The sequence below is a fragment of the Arvicola amphibius genome, chromosome 10 (genome assembly GCF_903992535.2).
Source record: "Arvicola amphibius chromosome 10, mArvAmp1.2, whole genome shotgun sequence".
In the NCBI taxonomy this organism is placed as follows: domain Eukaryota; kingdom Metazoa; phylum Chordata; class Mammalia; order Rodentia; family Cricetidae; genus Arvicola; species Arvicola amphibius.
The window spans coordinates 83,158,677-83,181,013 of NC_052056.1; the positions used below are offsets into that span (position 1 = coordinate 83,158,677).

Genomic DNA, 22,337 nt, shown 5'->3' on the forward strand with positions numbered 1-22,337 from the left:
GTCTTGCTCCTTGCAGCTAGACATGGCCACTCCTCCTCTGCTGCCCAGGACCCCCCACCTGAGCTTATCTGAAACTCGTTTTTTCACCCTGAAATTCAGGGCAATCCCTGCCTACCCAGGTGGATCTGAACACAGACTCAGGAACCAGGCAGCCAGGCACTAACCCAGACCTGACTACTTCTCAGCTGTGTGACACGGGGTAAGTGCCTTAGCCTCAGCTCCCCTGCCTGAAACAAGGCTGGGAAGACAAATCCACCTCAGTGCCTGCAGCCGAAGGCATCTAACTGGTGACCCCCCCCCCCCCCGGTCGCTTCACCCACAATTTGGACTCGAGCATCACCAGCCGCTTCAATGTAAGCAGTGCCTGGCTGCCGCCTTCTGCTGACTACATACCCGCAGGCTCCAGGCACCACTGAGTAGCCCTGCCACACCAGTACCAGTAATACCAGTAGTACCAGGCCGGCATGACTGAGGAAGGAGGTGGGGACCACCCCGCAGCCCTGTCTGACACGGCTGTACTTCAGGAAGGGTCGAGTGCAGCTGAGCAGAGCCTTGAGGCCAGCCTCTGCCCTGCCTGCCTCCACCGCTCTCCTCACCAGCCTTACTTCCCCACTGTCTCCCAGCAGCCCTGGGCTTGAGTGGAATGGATGACATCCAGCCAAAGCCTGACACTGGTTCAGTGCCTAACCAGGGCCCGCGTGCAGAGCCCAGGAAGGGCACCGTTCCCCAGACTCAGGACCACAGGGCAGACAGACACTGACTGTGTAGACATCCTAATGCAGGGAGCTGAAGGCACGGAGGGATAGCCTGACGGAACCACTCTGATGTCAACCCCACAAACTTCTTAGCTACACAGTTCTGGCACTGTGCAACTAGGCATGATGGTAGGGTGTTGCTCCTACCCTGGCAACTGAGCCGAAAACAGGGACCTGGCCTCCATCCCTTAGCCCTGGTCTCCCGCGGGTCAAAGTGCAACTGCTCAGGGCTCCCCACACCACTTCAGAAAGCAGGACCACTGCCCACCACCACAGACCAGGGGCCTTGCTGCTTTCCAAGGGCTGCTTTTTGACCTGGCTGGGGATGGGGGAGGTTCATTTCTCAGGGCCCTCCTGCCTCCATCTCTCCCTAAAATGCCCCTGGGCACAAAAGTCCATGATGAGTATTTTAGAGTAAATTGAAGACTCCTTTCTTGGGGCTGGAAAGATGGCTCAGCAGTTAAGAGCACTGGCTGCTCTTCCGTAAGACCCAGGTTCAATTCCAAGCACTCACATGGCAGCTCACAACTGTTTGTAACTCCTGTTTCAGGAGATCTGACACCCTCACACAAATATACGCAATATACAGATATACAAATTAAAAAAAAAAAAAAGAAAGAAAAGAAAAAAATTCTGAGCTTCATTGGCTCCCTATTCCAAGCACTGGGAAAGGGGTTAGGAGCCCTAAGCCCCCATCACCACAGCAGCTGCCAATTCTATGGCTACAGCATTCTTTTATGACCCAGACGTCCATTCCAACAGTGACCTCGGGGTCTGACTAGCATGGCCTCAAGAGGCCCTGACTCTGGGATGGCCATGGGAACACTACACCAATGGAAAAGATGGGTTGGGGATGGGACTTGGAGAAGGGCAGAATAGAAGCAGGACACCGCTTGCCCATGGTGTTGAGGCGACTGAACAGGACTCACTGCTTTCATATGGCATAGAGGAGACAGGACAGGAAGGGACTCACACACTGTTTGCATGTGATATGGAGAGAACAGGATAGGACTTACCCACTGCTTACGTGCGTGGTTCCTCCGTTTAAAGTACAGGATCAGCTTCTTCCGCATTGCCTGGTTTCTAGAGAGCACAGAGAAGGGTCAGAGATGGCAGCTCTCAGCTTGTCCTCAGTCAGATGAGAGCCCAGTTTGCCCCACAGAGCTCACAGTCCCTGTCCCTCAGGCCCGACACTTGCCAGCCTGCACCATCCTTGTCCTGCTCAGCCATGGGTACCAACCAACCAAGTTCAACCCCTGGGCCCCTTGCCGCCCGGAGGCAAACAAGTCATTGGCCTGGAGACCCTGTCCTGTGAGTGGCTAAAGGCACCAAGGGGTCTCCAGCTCAAGACAGCCAGCTTCCACTCAGCACAGAGCAAGCAGCCTGACCACACAGGCCCCACAAGGTTCTGCAAGTACTACTGAGGAAAGGGGTGGGGAATTCCGAGAGGAGAGAAAGGGGGCGGAGTCATGGGGAGAAGGACAGGAGAGAGAAACTGGGAGAAGGAAGAGTATGAAGAGAGGCAAGCAGAGATTTACCTCAGGACAGACAAAGATTTGGAAAATGGAGGTAGAGGGTAGAAAAAAAGACACAGGCAGGCAGGAGGGTTCAGACTGCAAAGAGGGAGCAGAAATCCTGAGGGAAGGCACAGCAGCCATGGGATACAGGACTCTGCCCACCCCACCCCACCACTGAGCAACAGAGACCCCCTACTCCTCACAACCCTACCACACTGAGCCAGGTGCCGTGACCAACCTCTGGGTCCTGTGGGAGACACAAACAGGCTTTGAGAACTGAGCTTGCCCTCTCTAACCTGGGCTCATAGCTACATCACTTTTCTGGTGAGGGATCCCCAACTTCCCCATAGTGCCAGCGTGTCCCCAATCCACCGAGAGCTTCCACTACTGGGAGTCACCTTGGAATGAAAGCCTGAAGGTCCCATGCCTGTGACCACAGATATGGCTTGGTTAGTAGAAGGCTTGCCTAGCAAGCACAAGGCCCTGGGTTCAATTCCCAGCATCACATGAAATAAGAGCAGTGGTCCACACCTGTAACCTCATTATTTGGGAGGCTGAGGCAGAAGGATCGAAGGTTTACTTACTCTCCACTGTGTGGAGAGTTTGAGAACATTCTGGACTGAAGGAAAGCGAGAGCAAAAGGCGGTAAGAGGTGGGGCGGGGGGGTAATGCAGCCACCTCCTCCTCCTGGAAGAACGGAGCCAGCACCAATCCTGATGTGGTGGTGTTAAAAAACAAAAACAAAACAGAAACTTCCACAGAGAGACAGGGGAGGACTTCCGCAAACAGTCCATGAAATCAGCTGTCTCCTGCTAACAGATATTAAGGGAGCTGAGGGGACCTGGGCTCCAGGGCTTGGCAGGACAAGGTGAGGTTTAGGAAGGGTGTGACCCCACCTGTACCCAACATGTGCCTGGTTAAGCTGAGGACCAGGTGTTAGAAAGCCTATGCCTACTGTGGCAAAGGAGACCAGCCTAGACCAATGTGGGGCAAAGCAACATGACTGTCTGAGGTCACCAGGCCAGGGACATAAGGATTAAACCTCTCAAGGGCTTGGCTGTGTGACCCTGGAGAAATTTTGTGGCACCTCTGAACCTCCAGAGCAAGACATATTCCCAGTAACCTGGGTCCTGACCAATACTTCCTGCTCACCCCACAAATGAGATGGTGGGCCTAGGATACATGAAAGAGAGGAACCTCCTTCTAAGTGTCAAGTTGGGAGCATAAGCCCCAGCCCCTCACATCTATCCCAGCCCCCACGCCTGGTCTGAACCTCAAATCCCAGCAGGCCATGTCCTGACCCCTCCGCCAAGGTATTTAACTGAGTCCCCAAAAGAGGAACACGTGGTCCCTTTTCTTTCTACCCAGTTTTGCACGTCTTCCCGGTTCCCCGTCGGAGCCACCCAAGAGAGCAGAACTCCCATTAAACCTGGGTATTTCTTAATTTGGCTTGTTTTGATTTGGCTTGATTGGGAATTTTGCGTCGGCAGGGAGCTCACGTTAGGAAAAATTCCTAACACTAAGTCTGAGTCCTGAGGACCAAGGCTGCTCTGGCAAAGACTGAGCATGCACACAAAGCCAGTGACTTGGGAACACCAGAAGGCTGCTAACCCAGGCTGGGTGGTGGCTGTGCAGCCTCACCCTCTGCTCTGAGACTCGTCTGCCATCCAGCCATGGTTACCCCTGATGGTCTCACAGTGCCTGGTGACCTCCTGCACGGCCCTCCGCCAGCATGACCTGGGGGCTGCCTTCCCTCTGCTAGCAGTTTGAGAGATCCAAGCCCCTACGGCCAGCCTCCCAGTCCAGGTGGCAGGTTCCCTGGCATTAGCTTGGCAGCTACTGACACTTTCCAGGGCAAGGCAGAGGAGGCAAGAGGTGCACAGGTGACCTCCACAGGTCTGAAATCACCCACACCAGGAAGCCAAGCATGAAATTAACTTGAAAGTCATGGCCAGGCATGCAGGCAGAGAAATTAAAATGACAGGGGCCAGGTCCCCAGGGAAGGGAGCCATCCCACCTCAGCAATTACAGCAGACAGTCAAGGAGCAGTGGCGGTTCTGCCCCCTGGGTGGCGGAGCTCCCCACCAAGCCCTCGATCAATCTCACTGTCCTTGTCACAGCTGTCACATCCCACACGAGAACTAAGCTTGCCCATCTCCCCATTTCAAGTGGAGGCCCGTTCACGGCTGTTTCCCAGGAACAGGGCTTGGCGTGGATCAGCTATACAGAGACATATTTGGTGAATGAGGATTGAATGAATGAGGAAATGTCTGGTGAACGAGGACTGAATGAATTAGGAGTAACTGTCTCTATGGTCAGGCACTCAGAACAAAACCTCCAGCACCCCTCAATGCGCGGGGTCCAGATGTCAATGTGGGTGAGGGTATTAACTCAGTGGGTCCTCAGTGGCCCCCAGGGCTAGTCCCACCTTACAGATGGTGAGACAGAGGCCCTGCTCTCAGCACCCACACAAGTGGCAACTGACGGTCCCAAGTCTCCTACCTGCCACGTGCCAAACCAAAAACACCAACTATGGCACTCTTGGCTTGCACACCTCCCAGTGAAGGGCCGCTCACCGCTTTTATCAGCAGCTCTGACAACACCGTTTTATGCAGGATTTGTCTGTCTGTCCGGCTCAGCAGCCCAGGCTAACCTCAACCTCACTCTCTCAGCCTCCTGAGTGCAGGGATCACAGGCACACCCCTGACCTGACACCACTCAGTCCACTTTATCAGAACTGAGTCTCCGCAGAGATGTGACGCCCAAGGTCCTGGCTCCTCCTTCAGGGCATTCTCATTTACCCTAGTGACCCCCCAGCCCTAAGGAGCTGAGCTGTCTGGCTCTTTCTCACCCAATTAGGCAGTAGCCCCAAAGGCCCCCAGGCCTCAGCCAGGGCCTTATCCCGCAGGCCTGGGAGCTCCTGACACTTCACCTGGGTAACACGGCTACTGTCTTCCCAGCAGTTTCCGGGACCTGAGTCTCATCATGTCATTGAGCAAGCCACCCCTCTGGGAATAGTCTCAGTCCAGAAGAGACCACCCACACCTTCAGAACTTGGTGCACCCCTCCCTGCCTACTGTACCCACTCCAATACTATGAGCTACTGGGACAGCCCAGGCCCCACAGAAATATCCCGAGAGGTAAGGGGCAGGGATAGGACAAAAGAGAGTCTTTGACCAGGAAGAAACAAAGAGACACCAAGATCTCTGAGTGATGCTGTGTGGTTAGACCCACGTTGATCGGCTCACACCTCTGTGGCCTAGTAAAAGCCATTCAGACTTTAAAGGTGAACTGTATGAAAACTCTGTTCAAAAGCTATTTAAAAAAAAAAAAAGTCAGGTGGTGGCAGCACACACCTTTAATCCCAGCACTCAGGAGGCAGAGCTGGAGGCCAGCCTGGTCTACAGAGTGCATTCCAAGACAACCAGGGCTACACAGAGAAACCACGTCTTGAAAAAAATCAACAACAAAAAAACAGTAACAAAAGCAAACAGATGCCAGGAGCCCTGTGTTCCAGTCCCAGGCTTCATTATCCCTCAGATTCAACAACAGGCCACACCAGGGCAGCAGGAATGGGTCAAAGGAGCTAATGGCCCCATTTGAAGTCCCTTGGTCCCCAGTGAGCAATGGTACTGTTTTACCAGTCAAGACGTGGCTTTGTGGAATCACCATATTGCCCAGCCCTGAGCTGGAACCATGGACGCCACGCCCTACCCTCCATACCTCACTGCCCACAGCTCTTCAGGGCTTTCCCATGGTGTCCCGGGCCCTTTCTCCCAGTGGCCATCAGGGTGAACCTGAAGATACCTCCCAGCACAGCGCGTCCCACAGTAAAGGCCACGTAAGAAGCACCCTCCTGGGCCTAGCCTCCCGGGCCTGTGGCTGCGGCCGGGCGTCTGCAGTCTCAACAAGCTCAGCACAGCCCCAGGACCTTTGCACCGCTCATCCCATCTGCCTGGATGCTCCACAAGGCCCAGCAGCTGCTCAGTCTTCAGCCGGCACATCCTGCCCCAGGTCTGGCTAGCGTCCCTTTCCCCTCTCCTATGACTCCATTTCCTCTCTTCTCAGGACTTCACGGTGAAAGATTATGTGCATTTAACAGCACGGGATAAAATGGGCAACAGTGGCCATGATGTTAATGGCACCTACATCAAGTCTCAGCGCTCCAAGCTCATAATAAGCTCATACACGAACTTGCTAAACAGAAAACTGACTTTACTTAAGAAAGTTCACTCTGTCAGAGCTGTTTTGACTTAATACCTAGAATTGTGCGGCAGGGTGGTCACCCCAACAAGTGTAGACTCAAGACCAGAGCCCCCTCCCTTCTCTTCCTCCCTTTCTCTTCCTTCAAGTTTGTTTGTTTAAAGCCACTGGGGTCTTTGTAGCTCGGTTACTTTTTACTCACCAACCTCCTACCTCAGCCTTCAGAGCACTGGGCCCACAAGCCTACACCACCATGCCCAGATTCAGTGCCTAACAGAGCCACAAGGCATCAAAGAAACCCATTCCATTTCTACCCTGGTTAAGTGAAGTCACAGCTTAGCTATGGCCAACATCACCTGTACTGCCCAGGGCACACACCTCTATGGCTTGAATCCATGGCTGTTTCCACAACCTGGAACATTCCATGACTCTCCCTACAAACATCACATACTTTAAGCAATACAAGCTATACAAAATCATTGGCCAGTTATATGATCGTCAGCTCCATCAGCTGTGTATGCCAGCAAATCCTGGAATCCCAGAACTCAGAAGGTTCCATTTTAGCCAGGAGACCTTGTCCACCCACTGAGACATTGGCCCAATTCACCCTGCCAGGCAATGGTGGCACACGCCTTTAATACCAGCACTCGAGAGGCAGAGGCAAGTGGATCTCTGTGAGTTCGAGGCCAGCCTGGTCTACAAGAACTAATTCCAGGACAGGCACCAAAGCTACACAGAGAAACTCTGTCTCAAAAAACCAAAAAGAGAAACCCACTCCAGGAGTGTAGGGATGAAAGTTGGCCTGGGCAAGCCTCGAGTGAGCAGATGTTTTCTTGGTTACCAAACCCCTTCCTTTCCTCTGCTGCTCAGAAAAACCAAAGCAGGGAATAGGCCCATATTATCCAGATTCCACGGGGTGAGAATAGAACTTTGTGACATCAGCAAGTGAATGAATGAATAGATGAATGAGTGCGTGGGTAAATAAATGAATGTCCTAGAAGCCAGGCTTGGTGGTACACGTCCCCCACCCCACCATGACACCAAAGCAACTATATGACAAGCCCTTCCAATGGCCTGTTACCATCCCTCTTCTGCAACCCCTTTCCCATGAGGACCAGCCAGCTGGGCAGGACCCACACAGAGGAGAAGTAGAAGGACTCTGGGCCCTGGGCAGTGAAGGAACCCCAGCCAACAGAGACAGCCATGGCAGCAGCTGGGCACAAAACTGGAGGGCCGGTGCAGGGCCCACAGGGTCAGTACTCCAGGAGACACAAAAGGGTGGCCAAGGTGTGACCACATACAACTCCAGAAGCCACACAGGGACCTCCTAGAACCCAGCATCCGTGACAGTTGAGAACCAAGATGGACACTAGCTTCCCTGACACTGACCAGATTGCTGTATTGCCACCTATCGAGCCACCAAGCCACACTCTGAGGCCACCAATCAATCACCCATGTACGCCTACAGCAGCAAACTAGACTATTCCAACCATCCCTCACACCCTTACCTCCTGCCCCCCCCCCACCCAGACCTGACACCACCATGTGCTCCAGACCTTCTGCCTTTTTGTTTCTGGATAATGAGAAGCCTCCCCTCCACAGCCCACTGATGAGAGCCACTCCCATTAAAGCACGCATGAAATAGGCCTCCTGCCGGGAGTTCTACCCTTCCCCAGTATAAGGACAGCAGCCATCAAACCCCAGCATAGCCAGGCATCCCTGCTGCACCCCACTATATGGCGCCTAAGAGACATGGCTCAGGAAGCCTCTGAAATAAAGCTTACAGTTGCTTCAGACACGAGTGTGCTCCACAGATGTCCACAGCTAACGCTCCCCATGCCTAGCCTGTCTTCTGACACCACGGCCTTTTGCCTCCAGTTCCTGTTCCCAACTTGCCACTCCTTTCACCCCAGGCCTGCTCTGAGCCCCAGCTTGGGCTTGGCTCAACTGGGGACTTCCACCCGGACGGCCTACTGGTATCCTGATCCCCAGGACTGGGCTGGTCCACAGCAGCAGAGACTCACATTTTGATGTTTTCATGGTACTGGCGTGTGTCGGACGGCTGGTTGTACAGAGGCTGTAGGAGAAGAAAGAAGTATATCAGAGATGGATGGAGTGGGTGACAGAGTAGCATGGGGCTAGTGTCAGCAGGCAGAACCCAGACCATGCACCCTCAAGCCCAGTAGCTGTCTGCTGGCTGAATAATCAAGGATACAGGGATACAGAGGACCTGGCCAGAAAAAGGCTGAAAACTGTGTTATCAGGCCCAGTTGCAGGGGCCAGGCCATGCCCCCATCCTAGGCAAAGTAGTTTATCTGCAAGATGCTTAGGGTTGGCTTAGCATTTAGATCACCATGGAAACCCACAGCCGTAGTGTTAACAAGGCCTTTTCCCTAGACCACAAAGACCAAAACAAATCAAGAGTGGGAAGCTGAGGGCAGTGGGTGGCAGGCACAGACAGACACACACCCTCTGCAGAGCCCAGCTCCAACTGCCAAAAAGTGATCTCTCCCTACTGGCCTACAGCAGGCCACCACGGCCTCTCTCTAGCCAGAAAAAGCTGGCCTGAGATGCCAGACACCCACGAATCCTGGGTCATGTACATGTGTGCACACAGTGGCCACTATGGCAGTAGATATAAATCGGAGAAATGTCTGCCTTGGAAGGAACATGGGTGGGCCCAATGCTGGAGACACCATAGGCTCCCTGAGCAGGACCCACGAGCCAGGGCCACCTACATGGGAGAACAAAGTTTCAAGAGCAAAGCAAGGGCAGTGTACAGTCATGGGACCCAGCATGGGTCAGAAGCTGCATCAATGATCTGTGTCCTCCATGCAATGGCTTCCTCTGTCCACACAGCAGCCTGCTGGAGGGACATGGAAAGGCCACATATAGAAGGGGGATCTGCCCACTACCTCCCCCAAAGATCTCTGCTGGCTTCTAGATTGTAGAGCCAAGGCCACAGATGTCTAGCTACTTAAGTTTCCTGCTTTGCTACAGAGTGATTGCTCACAGTGCGATCGTAGCCCACCGCACAGATCGGAAACTTGAGGCCAATGGCAAAACATGCCCACAGCCTGAACTCCACCCCATCCCCCACCTGCATCCTGCCCCTGCCTCCTTCCAAGCCCTTTCTTTACACACACCCACATCTACAAGAACCTTGTCAAGTCCTGGATTCCTGGGTAAGACAGAGACACATGAGGATCTGTGGGAGAATTTCCACAGGTGGCAGACACAGCAGTGGACCCGTGTGAGAACCACACCAGCCTCCTGCCCCTGATAGACCCCTACCGCTCAGAGACAAGGCCTGTCACCTGCACCCAGGCCGGCATCAAAGACACCAATTCTCATATCCCATGGCAACTCACCAGGGGCTCAAACAGGCTCACTGCTCTCCTGGTGATAAGAGACCACAGACCAGCACCTCCTATGGGTGCACAGCCTGAAATGGGGAAGCATTCCTCATCTAGGTGGGTAAAATGGATAAAGCAACAAGAGGACCAGCAGTCAGACTGTAGGCCCATATTTCGGTATGGCACAAGAGCCACAGGCCCGGTCTGGGTCTGAGGTGGTCACGTAGCTTCACAGACAAGCTGCCTCAGCCTAACAACAGCCTGGATGTGCTGCTCCTGTTTTCTTTTGTTATTAATGTAGATCACCTGAGAGGTGTTGGCTGAAGCTAATCAGGATGTTTGGTGCTCCTTTCTTTTGTAATTTGGAGGATGTCTTATAGAGATGCTAATTCATGGCCTACGTGACAGCTAGCACACTCACAAACAGGTGGATGTGACATGACAAAAGACCATTCACCTGGTTACCTAGGATACAGCCTAATGTAGTTTCCCGCTCAATTGAGGGGATGATATAAAAACTGTTTGGAGAATAAACGAAAGATCTGGCCCTTCAAGGATGACCGTGTAAGTTGTGTCTGATTATTCCTCGCGACTTTGTTCCAGTCTAGTTAGGGAAAATAGTTATCTATGTGGGAATCCACACGGGCCTTGACATCAGACTCACTGCAGAACTGCCCAGAGGGGAGGACGGGCTGACACTGCTGAATGAAGAAGGTTGTAAGGCCACATCTCAGGAGTCAGGGGCCCTATGAAGATACTTTCCTGGCACTCGGGGTAGCAGCACCTGATCCTCTGTGTCCCCCGAATGCCAATAAAACAAAAGTCAATGTGAGTGGGCATTGCTTAAGGACTCGGGCTCCAGAGATAGATAAGGCTGGATGTCCTCATCTAGAAAATGGGTACAGAGCAGAGAACCCATCTCACAGGATGTGCGAGTAGCCCAGAACATTCCAGATGTACTGACAGGTTTGCCATTGTTTGGGTTTAAAGATGGTGAGCTGCCCTACTGGGGCAGGAAGGGGTGGAGGCCATGGTCACTGACCCCATAGGGCAGTGAGCAAAATGTGTTCCCAGCGCATGAGGACAAAGGGAACACCCACGCCCAAGAGGGCAACAGGGGACAGACCCCAATCCGCCTTCTGGGGAGTGAGAACAAAGCTGCGGCCCTAGGCACTGAGGGGCTCGGCTGCCCCAGTGAACACCTTGTAGAGAAGCCACCAACGGGACTCAGCGCTGGGACAACACCCTCAGGCCATCCTCACAGAGGACTGGACCTGGGAAGGGACAAGGACAGCGGGTGGCTTGCACTCTGCTGCAGTGAGGGATGGCTGCCCTCCCCATTAAAGACAATGGTCACAGCTGCACAGTGGAGCGCTGGCCAGCTATGGGTGTAGACACCCTGCAGCCTGGCTGTAAGCCAGCTTTGGGGTGACCAAACTTGTAAGAGATGGAGTGACAGCCCAGCCCACAAGGACACTGGGCTCTAAGAATAACGCCTCGGAGCAGGAAGGAAGTGAGTGACTCAGCTGTGCAGAGGGGAGGCCCCAGCATCCCTCCACCGCCTCCCACCTGGTCGGCCAGGTCCCTGCACAGCACAGGGCCCTCTTGAGATACACTGGGCTGTAGGAGTCATGAACACAATGCCTACACAGATCTCTAAACTGTATCCTGACTCTTAAGGCAAAGACCCTGAAGCCCCCAACTCCCTCTCCTCTCTTTCTCCCTCTGGGACACAGAGCAAGATGGTCAGTACCTTGTCATTGCCGTGCCAAGGTTCCTGGATGTACTCAGTAGCTGAAGAGGGCCTTACTGTCCTGATTTAACTTTGTCAACCTGACACCACATAGGGTCATCTGAGAGGAAAACCTGTCCCCTGTGGAGGGACTGCTAACTGATGCAGAAGGGCCACCCACTGTGGTCAGCATCACTCGGAGGCAAGTGGTCCTGGGTGTGTATGGCTAAACAGGAACTTCTGAGAAAGCCAAAAAAGCCAAAAGAATGTTCCTCCATGGTTTCTGCTTCAAGCTCCTACCTGAGTCCCTGCCTTGACTTCCCTCAACGATAGACTGTGTCATAAGCTGAAATAAACCCTCTCGTCCCTAAGCTGCTTTTGGTCCAAGTGTTTTATCACAGCACCAGAGTTCATGGTGGCCCAAGTGATCAAAGTCTAACCAACCACCAGCACCATGGGAGGCCAGTACAATGTTAGCCCTGCACACACATGGTAGCAGCCCCGTGAAGACCTGGCCACACCCAGAGCTGACACACACCCAGAAAGAGAGGAGAGAGGGGAGAGAGAGAGAGAGAGAGAGAGAGAGAGAGAGAGAGAGAGAGAGAGAGAGAGAGAGAGAGAGAGAGAGAGAGAGAGAGAGAGCGGGGAGGGGGAGACGGGGGGGGGGTGGAGGATATGTTGGGCAAAGCACCATGCTTCCTGAGCCTCTTCCAGAAAATAAGGTGGCAATACCCAGAGACCTAGCACAGCAAGTGCCCCCACCAGTCCAGATACCAACACCTCCAGGAACCAACTGCTATAAGCATTAAGCACAGAGGTCATGTATCCCCTTCCTGGATTACGTCCTCAGGCCCGACACATACAAATACAAACACACACACACACGCACAAGCACAAGCATATGCACACGCACACACATCTGGTCCCCGAAATCTATCAGAAATAAAGAGAAAAGAATGGCAGAAAAGGGAAACAGGCGAGATACACAGTGGGGCAGCCACCTTAGAAACCAGCCAGGAACTTCCATAGGAGAGAAACAACACAGGTGCCTGCTATTCTACTCCTAGGCACACACTCAAGAAAGACAAACGCTGCTTGCTCCTGCTCTTGCGGTGTGGCTTCATTCCCAGGAGACAAAAAAAAAAAAAAAAAACAAAAGGTCACCGAACGTCATCAACTGAGGATGGAAAGATAAAATGCAGTCCAGAAACAATGGAATATGCTGCAGTTCTGAAAAGGGATGAAGAGCCACTGCTGGTGACAGGGTAGAAGAGGAAGTGCCAACAGTGTAGGAGAACATGAGCACCCGATGCTGGGGCTGGGGAGAGACAGAAAGGAGGGAGAACAAAAGGCCATGGGGCTGCATGGCTCCATTCAGGGGTCCAGAAGGACCAAGAGCAGTGACACAGGGCTCCTTTGGACCATTGCACGCAACTGAAAGGCTGAACTGTGCAGCAGGTGGCACAGCTGGGTGACGAGTGTATGAAGAAAGCGAGAGACCCAGTGGTGACCAGTAGCACTGCCCAGGTCCCAGAGCTCCCCACAGGCAGTACAGGAGCTCTGCCCCATCTGTCTGCTCCAGATTCTTTAGGAATAGACTGTGTTAGGGTGCAGCATGGACCCAGCCAGGAGGTCCCCTCCCCACAGCAAGAACACAGTACCCAGGACTCATGTGTGCCCCAAGCGCACTTGCACACACCACAGACCCACATCCACCTCATGCACCAATGCACCAGCAACACCTGCCACCTGCAGTCGATGTGATCCAATGCTGTACCATCAGTTGCAGGTTTAGGCAGTAGGGGGCAGCCCCTTCTGCACCACCTCCTCCAACAGTTCCCTGAGGCTGGGCTGCTTCCCACCCTGCTATGACACAGTTGAGACCAGCAGGACAATGATAATAATCACTGCAGTCATGGCCACCCTTCCCACCACAGGCAGGCACTGTCCCAGGCAGAAGCTCTGAGAAGTCAAGTCTTACAGAGGGTGACATAGCCATCAAGCTCAGAGAAGGGAATCCAGACTAGTCAACCACTGGATGGACTCTCATGCAGAGCTAGAGTGGCGAGCCAGCTTCAGGCTTCAGAGGCAGGGACAGGCTCACTGCCCAGTAGCCACTCAGTTATCTGTCAGCATCCTTATCAGGAGGTGTTGCTTCCTGCCTCCCTCTGGGGACAGCGCTGGGCAGTACATGACTTCCCCCTCCTCCTTCCCACTCCTCCTTCACCCACCCAACACCTGCTGCCAGACCCCATTCCTCCACCCCACTCCTCCCATCCTGCCTGGTCAAGCCACCAGCTCACCAGCTCCACCTGGGGCCCCAGCCCTTCCAGGATCCGATGAGCCGCTTCTGCTTTCTTCTGCAGGGTAAAGAGAAGAGTGGAATTAAAAGAGGACTAGGAGCAGACTGGTACCAGTGCCTCTGGAACGCCCAATCTGCATGAAGGATCCCCGTTAACCCTGTAGGAGTCCCTGGGCCCTCCCAGGCTGGCCTCAGCTAGGGGTCTGACCAAGGTTAATCAGGCTACAGCCTCACCCACTACCTTCTGCCAGGCTTGGATGCCTCGAGTGTCTGCTGACCTCAGAGCCAGTGCAGTAGAAGGGGATACCAGAGCCGTCTAGGATCCCGTCTCACAATAGAATGATTATTTCTGGCCTCTGTCCCCTCCCTTCACAAACCAGGACTCATTAGAAAAACAGAAGCATGCTGCAGAGGGCCCCATGGCTGCGGGGGCACCCCTCAATAGGCTGGATCTCGTCCTCTCAGGCCAATGCATGAAGACAACATTGTGCCTCCGTCTGGCTGTCTGCCCAGACTGGGACCACCAGGACCGACTCACAGGAAGCGGGGAGTGAATGGGGGACACAGGGGCTGGAATAGAGGATACAGAAGCGGCTGGAGAAGCCTGAACCCATGTGTCAGAAAACAGGGTGACCAGGCAGGTGTTGAAGGAAATTCGGGGTGCCATAGAAGTCACCATCATTACCCAAGAGCTGTATCCCACAGAACCAGCTGAGGCCATACAACCTCAACCTACCAGCACCCAGCAGGGGCAGTGGGTTGTGGGTGGGCTTCAGCTGGCAACTAGTCTGACCTCTGCTGAGAGCTAAGGCCCAGCTAACCAGGAACAACACCCCACTCTTGAATCCTTTGTGCCAATCTGGGACCCTAAGATCAACAGCTTCAGAGTGTGGCCAGGGCACAAGATCAGGGGGCTGAGCTAACACTGGTTCGGCTATGGTATCTTGGTGTGTGTCGCAAAGCTCTGTGGAAAACAGCAGGAACTCTGTGTTTTGGTAAAAGGGGTTGCACCAAACACAGAGGAGCCCCCAGGAACTGTGCTTCACACAGCTGGAGCAGGATCTTAGATCTGGGGGTTCTAGGCAACCCTGTGCCCCGTAAACCATACCCACTAAGGTGGTAGACCCACAACTTGTATGAAGATGTGCTACAAGGGGCTGAGGGGCAAGTCTGCTGTCCCTCCTTGGGGACAGGGGATACCCAGGAATGGTGGCTGGGAACACAGAGCCAGTGACATACACTCCCCACCCCAACTCCCACACATTCCCTCCCTCACCATCTTCTGCCACCCTGGGAGCTGCATGAAGCTACCCTTCCCCAGATAAGATGGCTGGGGGCCCTGACCTAAGGCCCTGCTTATCCCAAGCACTCCAGATCTAGCCATTTCAGGCCCTCCCACTTCTTTCCTGCTTGCCATGCTGTCCCAGCCACCTGCTAGGCTCTTCCACCCAGACAGGTCTCAACATCCCCAAATCCAAGACTATACTACCCTCATCTGGCCTTATGCCTGGTTTGCTTGCACACTAGACAGGGACAGTTACGGGATGGGGGCTCCAGGGAGGAACTGCACTGCCAGGTTCACCCCCCTGATCAGGTTAAGGCAGTAGCCTAATCAACCAGGCTTCACTGAACCCCTCCCACCTGCTTCAGAACAGGACCACAGGGCTCTCAGTGGACCTACAGTGGCCAGCCCTCCCAGGCCATCTCCTAGCTGGGCTCCCCAGACACCTTACCACACTGGCACACAACAGGCACTCGGTTGCCACCCCAACACCAGCCCTGGCATACAGCAGGTCCCTAGCACCATTACCTGTCACCCTTATGTGGAGACAAGGCCAGGTCACTGCAGATGCTGGTACACACATTAAAGCTGAACCAGCCTCACCCAAGGGTGATTAGGGCAACCTGGAGGTCTAATAGGCCAGCTTCAGACTGCAGATGCCTGTTGGCCAGGAGGTCGGAGGTCACAGGGACACAACCCAATCAAGGAAGGCAAACCAGCTCTGGATCTGGCCCAGCCCGAGCCAGCTCTGACTACAAGCACACCTTGGGCAGCCTGGCCACCAGGACAGGAAGGAAGGAAGGGGGATTAAAATTTAATCCTATTGATCCCAGGGAGATCTAGGCCCTGCCATTCTTCAAGGGAAGCTGGGGAGGTAAGGCCAGCTCAGGCTAGCCCAGGCAGAAGAACAACAGGGGTATTATAGGTGGTACCCCTCCTGCCAAGCCCTGCTGTGCCTGGCTGTGATGAAGCCCTCAGCGAATACAAAAGCAGGAACAGGGAGGTGGTCTTGATTAGAGAGAAAATGCAGAGAGACCTCACTTGAAGCAGGAAAGCTGAGCCAAGGGAGCAGGAAGGTGGCCTCGGGGACATGTGTCCAATGGCTGGAGAGAGCCACCTCTCTGATCACCTCTCCTTGAGCCAGTTCAATCTTAGTTCTTTGTCCCAGCCCCAAATCTGAACAGCTGTGCAATTTCAGGCAAGTCCCCTGCCCTTCTCTGAGCCCCAGTATCTTCCTTAGCAATAAAGAACTCCTCCTACCCACTTCCTACAGAACCTGAGGCACGAGCCTAACCTACCCAGGTTCCTCTGGCTTTGGTTTCCTACTCTCAGATACAGAGTTGGAAGCAGTCCAAAGATCTCCAGAGAATCAGCCAATCAGAGGGCTCCAGAGGGGTAGAGACAGGAGCATCCCTTCCGCCCACCAGGTGTCAGGTGGCAGCAGAGGCCCAGGCTGAGAATCAAACCCTGCAGCTCCTAAGCATGGTTCAAATCTCATGTCTACCATATCTCAGCTGTGTGGCTCTGAACAGGTCACTCCCCCACCCCCACCCCCTGTCTGAGCCTACCACGCACACCTTCCTAGGACTGGCCAGGTAGCTAACTATCAGTATAGAGATATTAGTATCACCAAGGGTGTCACTGGTCTGCTGAGCATGTGGAGGTGACAGCACATCTCTGGAACCAGCTGGCCCTCATTCTCCTCTCGCCTGACACCTCTGCCATACAGTGTCCTCCCCACCTATTTGCTCCTGAAGGGCATACCCGGTTCTCGTCGTAGATGATCTGGACCAGGCTACGGTGCTTTGATTCTATGGGTGGTGGGGACACCGGCTTCTCGGGCTCGGGTGGCTTGGCGGCCTCCTCCTCCAACTGTTGCTGTGGGGAAGGGGACAGACAGTGTGAGCAGTACAGGCCGGAAGCTGAGGTGCTGTTCCCCCCCTTGCCCGCAGCCACACACAGGAAGTCAGGCTGATCGCCATTTCCTGTGAGTCACCCAGGGACTCTGTGCCCTCCTTGGCCAGACTCCCTAGGCTGTGCATCCAGTTTGGACCAGGCTTTCTGGGTCCAAATCCTGCCCCAAACATGGAGCAGGGGTGGGGGTGGGGGAGGTGTACTCTTCCTCAATTCTCCCCTGGGCTGCAATGAGGACTAATGAGGCCACGCAGGTGGAACACTGTGCTGAATTGCAAGGGGCAGCCCTTCTTACCCACCACCACCACTGCGAGCTCCACAGCTCCAGAAGATGCTGCAGAAAGAGTGAAGCCCTCAGCCTGGAACACTACTTCTGACCCTTACAACCACGCAGCCTTGGGGTGTTACATAATGCCTCTGAACCCTCCAGTCCTCCCTTGGGAATGAAGACATCCTAAACTTCTGAAGGCTAAACCAGGAGGTATGTGCAGAGTGCTGGGGAGGCAGAAAGAAGACTCGCCAGACAGCTTTCCATCACACCATGACCACCATTATCATCATGGTCCACACCATCATCAGTATCATAATCATCTTCATCACCATCATCAGCACCATCATTGCTACCACCAATATGACTACAACCACCACCATCATCACCATCCCATCATCACGATTATAGCCACCATTCCCACAATCGTCACCATTATTATCATTACCACCATGATCATAACCACTGCCACCATGGCCATCAACATCATCACCACCACCCATCACCATCACGAAGACCACCATCACCAACATCACCATCGCTACCACCATGATCACTATCAACATCATCATCATCGTTACTATCAAAATCGTCATAGTACCACCCTCACCACTACCATAATACTTATCACCACCCTGACCCATCACTACCATCATCATCATCACCACTGCCACCATCACCAACATCTTTATTACCACTCCAACTATCACCATCAGCAGCACCACCTCCTCCTCCTCCTCCTCCTCCTCCTCCTCCTCCTCCTCCACCACCACCACCACCACCAGCACAGGCCTGTGTCTTCACACTGGACCTCTCCTTCATTCCCTTATACCTGCCACCCCTTCCTGCTGCTGTCTCAAAGAGAGAAACCAAGATCAAAGAGTTCAAGGCACAGACCTCAGGCTACACAAGAGGCCCATTAATATCTGCTGCGATGACCTATAAAAGGAGCCATGGATGCTATTGGAGCATGCTCCACTCTGCCTGTGTGCACATATAAAGCTGGCATGTTCAGTCACATAGGAGCAGAGGTTCATGGCCCCAACAGGGAGAAGATGAGGCAGGAACAGTGAGCACTGAGCCAGATGAGCCACGCTGCTTTAGTCCTACAGTGACCCCTGGTGGCAGCTCTCACATTCTAGCCAAAAATTGAACCTAACAAGCAGGAAGTTCCCAGGAACCAGAAGAAAACACCAAGACAGCACACCTCTCAAGCCTGAGGTCAGACCTTAGTCCCATCACTCTGGGCTCCACTTGCACCCCTCTGGCCCTCATGTCTCGTTCAGTGTGGCCTGGCAGGGACACTGCATACCTACAAAGATGTTTGGAAGGTCTTGAGTTCTCCATCGGCCTGGCATGGCTGACCTGACTGCACCAGGACCCAGCCTTACCCTGGGATTCTGAGCCACCATCTTGGGAGCCCTCACCGCCCTGCTCCCACATTCCATTCATCTCTTCATGCAAGGAACAGCATAAGGCTCCTTCTCCACCCTGGGCAGCTGGAGGTGCCTCTTCCAGGAAGCCTTGGTCCCCAACAGGCTCTGGACTCTCTGCTGGAGTTCAGGTGTGTTAGCCTGATGTGCCCAGTCCAGGGGCTTCTAGACATGTCCCCAAAAACCAGCAAACCACATGGCTGAGGGCACCTGGGGTTGTGGCCCTGGTCCCTGCCTCCACTGGAGTCCCCCACCGTCCTCACTACTCACCTGCTTCTTCTTCAGCTTGGAGATCTGCTGCTCCACCATGGTGATCTCACGGTCCACGCGGTCCATGTTCTGGATCAATTCCTCCTTGGACAGCCGAGATGGAGCCAGATCCAGCTCGGGATCAGCGTGAGGTGGACTGGGGGGTGACACGGGCTCCAGCTTGCCCGCCAAACTACGGTCCTGTAGGTGGACAGTAGCAGAGTGTGTATAGTCACCCAAGTGACCCTGACACCTCTTTTCCACCCATGACTTCAGGCTGTAGCACACAAACTTCCTATTCCAAGCAACCACACCTCTGTATGTGGAGCCTGCCTTCTTGTCTGGTCCTGGCCACCCTTCCCATGGCATGTTCTCTAAAGGCAAAACCGAGGAGGCCGCCGTGCCACCTGAGCAATACCAGTCTCTACTACCTCTTCCTGGTCCTGTCTCTCCTATTCCCCCAGAAGAGAAACAAGACCAACAGTGACCCCTGCGGCCCAGCTCCACATGCTCCCCACAGACGCATGACAGTGACGCAGGCAGGCTCTTCAGAAAGCACACAGGAGCAGCACACAGGAGCAGCAGAGCTGGAACCCGGGGCTCTAGGTTTGCAAGCGAGCATCTACCATGGACCTATTATTACCTAAGTCAGTTTTTACTTTCAATCTTTTTAAGATTTGTTTTATTTTATGAGTGTTTTTCCACATGTATGTGCATGTACCACATGCATGCCTAGTCCCTCTGGAGGTCAAAGGAGGGGTCAGAACCCCTGGAGCTGGGGATACAAATAGTTGTGAGTCACATGGGTACTGGAAAGCAAACCTGGATCTTCTACAAATCCTCCTAGCTGCTGGGCCTTCTCTCCCTGCTGCCCAGGATGTCCCTGAACTTGAGATCCTCCTGGCTCAGCCTCCCCCACACAGGGATGACGGTCCTGTGCCACCACACCTGGCTCTTTTTCACTGTGAGAGCCTTTCATCGGGGCTGCTGAGAGCTACTCCTCCCTGAGGCTGAACTGTGTACCTCACACATGGCCCTGCACCTGGCTCTTCCACGGTTTCCTCTGTTCTCTAGCTGGAGTCAGGGACCACCCAGGCTGAACCGGATGCTCTAGGAACAAAGGGGTCAGGAAAACCACCCAGTTCTCTTCTATGTAACACTGGGCTCGGATCCCAGGCCTGTTCTGTAGGACTCAGCTCTGTGACCTCAGATAGTACGTGGGTGCTGTCTGCCTCGGCATCCTATCTGTACAATGGGGAGAGACAGCAGTAATTTCACCTCCTCAGGGAGTTGTGAGTCTTGGTGCATCCAAAATGTCAGCCCGGAGTCTGGCACAGTTACCTCTGAACAGCACAGGCAAGAAAACTGTCCCTACCCTGGCTCCCAGCAAGGCCAGCCGCACCCTGCTCCCTTCTAGGCCAAGGCAGCAGCTGTTGGCAGACATGGTCAGGCAAAGCCAGCGGCTGCTCCCCACCCCCATGCAGCTGCACTCTATGGACATAGGACGCTTTATTCCTGGGAACAACTGCAGCCTGGGCAACCAGGTGCCTCACCTACCCCCACCCCTACCACTCCTGCGACCAGAAAGGCCTATAACTCCTATGTGTCCCCCTCCTTAGGGGTCTCCGTCCCCATTAGCTCGCTCCCAGCTGAGCACTTTGCACCTGGCCTCATGCGGCCAACTAAAACACGAGGACAGAGGGACATGGTACACTGGGAACTTCAGGCTCTCTTCCCAACAGAATCCTCCAGAGAACTGTCTCAATATTCATCTCAAAACAGAAGGTGGCGGCAAGTATGATCCTGAGCCAGTGGCCACATCATCCTCTCCGCTGTTCTCCACAAGCAGAAGGGTGGTGGCGGGAAATAAATATGAGAAACCTGAAACCATGCACCAAACTCCTTGCAGTGCAGGATGGCTTTCAAAACCAAGTCATCTACACAAGGTTCCATCTGACACAGCACACTTAGAAGACGCAGCTGACAACACCAGCCACGCCATGTGGCTGATCCCCACTTCCTGGACCAGCTGGATCAGGCTGTCTTTCATGGCGGCTCATCCTTGGGATCAGGCATAAAATGTCCCAGCCCATACCCCGTACCGTGCACAAACACACAGCAGGTCCCCGTTGCCTGATCTAAACACTCCCACATGATAGGACAAAGGCCATGGACTGTGAAACACAATCACAGGAACATCCAGAGGCGGGGAATCCACCCACCAAGACAGTCTGCGGGGCTGGGAGAAGCCACCCACCAAGACAGTCTGCAGGGCTGGGAGAAGCCACCCACCAAGACAGTCTGCGGGGCTGGGAGAATCCACCCACCAAGACAGTCTGCGGGGCTGGGAGAAGCCATTTGAATGACTCCTTCACAGACGTAGGGATCTTTCCAGGATGACAGATGGGGTGGGGATCAACACCCTGACCAGTAGAAACTATCCTACTGGTTCCTTAACAGATGCATGCCAAGATACACTAAGGGCACCTGGCAGGGCAGCCTCTAAGTGTTAGGTGACTTTGCTTGTTCACCCTCCTGAGGACAGACAAGCCCTGAACCCAACAAGAAACCAGGTGACAGTTTAGTTCTCTCCCCAGACTCTCCCCAGTCCATCAGTCAATCTGTCTGTCAGTCAGACTCTCCCCAGCCAGGCAGCCAGACTTCACTGAGTCAGTCACTCTGCCTTGTCCCATGCCTAGGCAGAAAGCTTCAAGGGAGCAGTAAGACATGTTCAATTTCTGACATAAAGACCTGTCACAAAAGGCCTGGGAAGGGGAATCCAAGGCTGATTTCTTCCAGTTTCAGCAGAGGTCTGTGGCCAGCCAAGCCAGACACAGCAGCAGGTTCCAGACCAGAGTTAGGGGAACAACAGAAGCGGCTGGAACTACGGAGCAGGGAGGGTGGGATTGCTCTCTGCTGGTCTTGGACCTGCCGGGGGTGTGGGGTAGGGGTGCTCTGACTCACACGCTGTCCCTCAAGCACTCTAAGAAGCATGGACCATGGTGATGGCAACCACCTGTGCTGAGTTCAGCCTGAAGCTACCAAACCTGGATTTCATCATAGGTGCCAAAGTTCAGGGTTTGTGCTTGTGCTGGTGTCAAGCCCCAACTACCCAAGGACCTTTCCAAGAAGGTTCTCAGTGACATACCGAAGTCCCCTAAAACAAAGCTCAATGAATTCCCAAGAACTGGGAAGCCTAAGCAGGAGGGCACTGCCAAACAGTGGGGAGCTGGACACTCCCCGCAAACCCCTGCTCCTGCCTCCAGCTGGACTCCACACAAACCACGTTTGCGCTGAAGAGCCGTACATTCCATCCACACCCACCC

General features: G+C 54.0%; 1 protein-coding gene across 1 annotated transcript in view; it reads right to left on the reverse strand.

The window, feature by feature from the left end:
- Ncor2 (nuclear receptor corepressor 2) overlaps nt 1–22,337 on the reverse strand; it is a 155,932-nt gene that overhangs the window by 71,679 nt on the left and 61,916 nt on the right. The window contains 5 exon segments of the mRNA XM_038345068.2: nt 1,772–1,838; nt 8,500–8,552; nt 13,867–13,923; nt 16,912–17,025; nt 19,033–19,212. Coding sequence (XP_038200996.1) covers nt 1,772–1,838; nt 8,500–8,552; nt 13,867–13,923; nt 16,912–17,025; nt 19,033–19,212 — 471 coding nt within the window.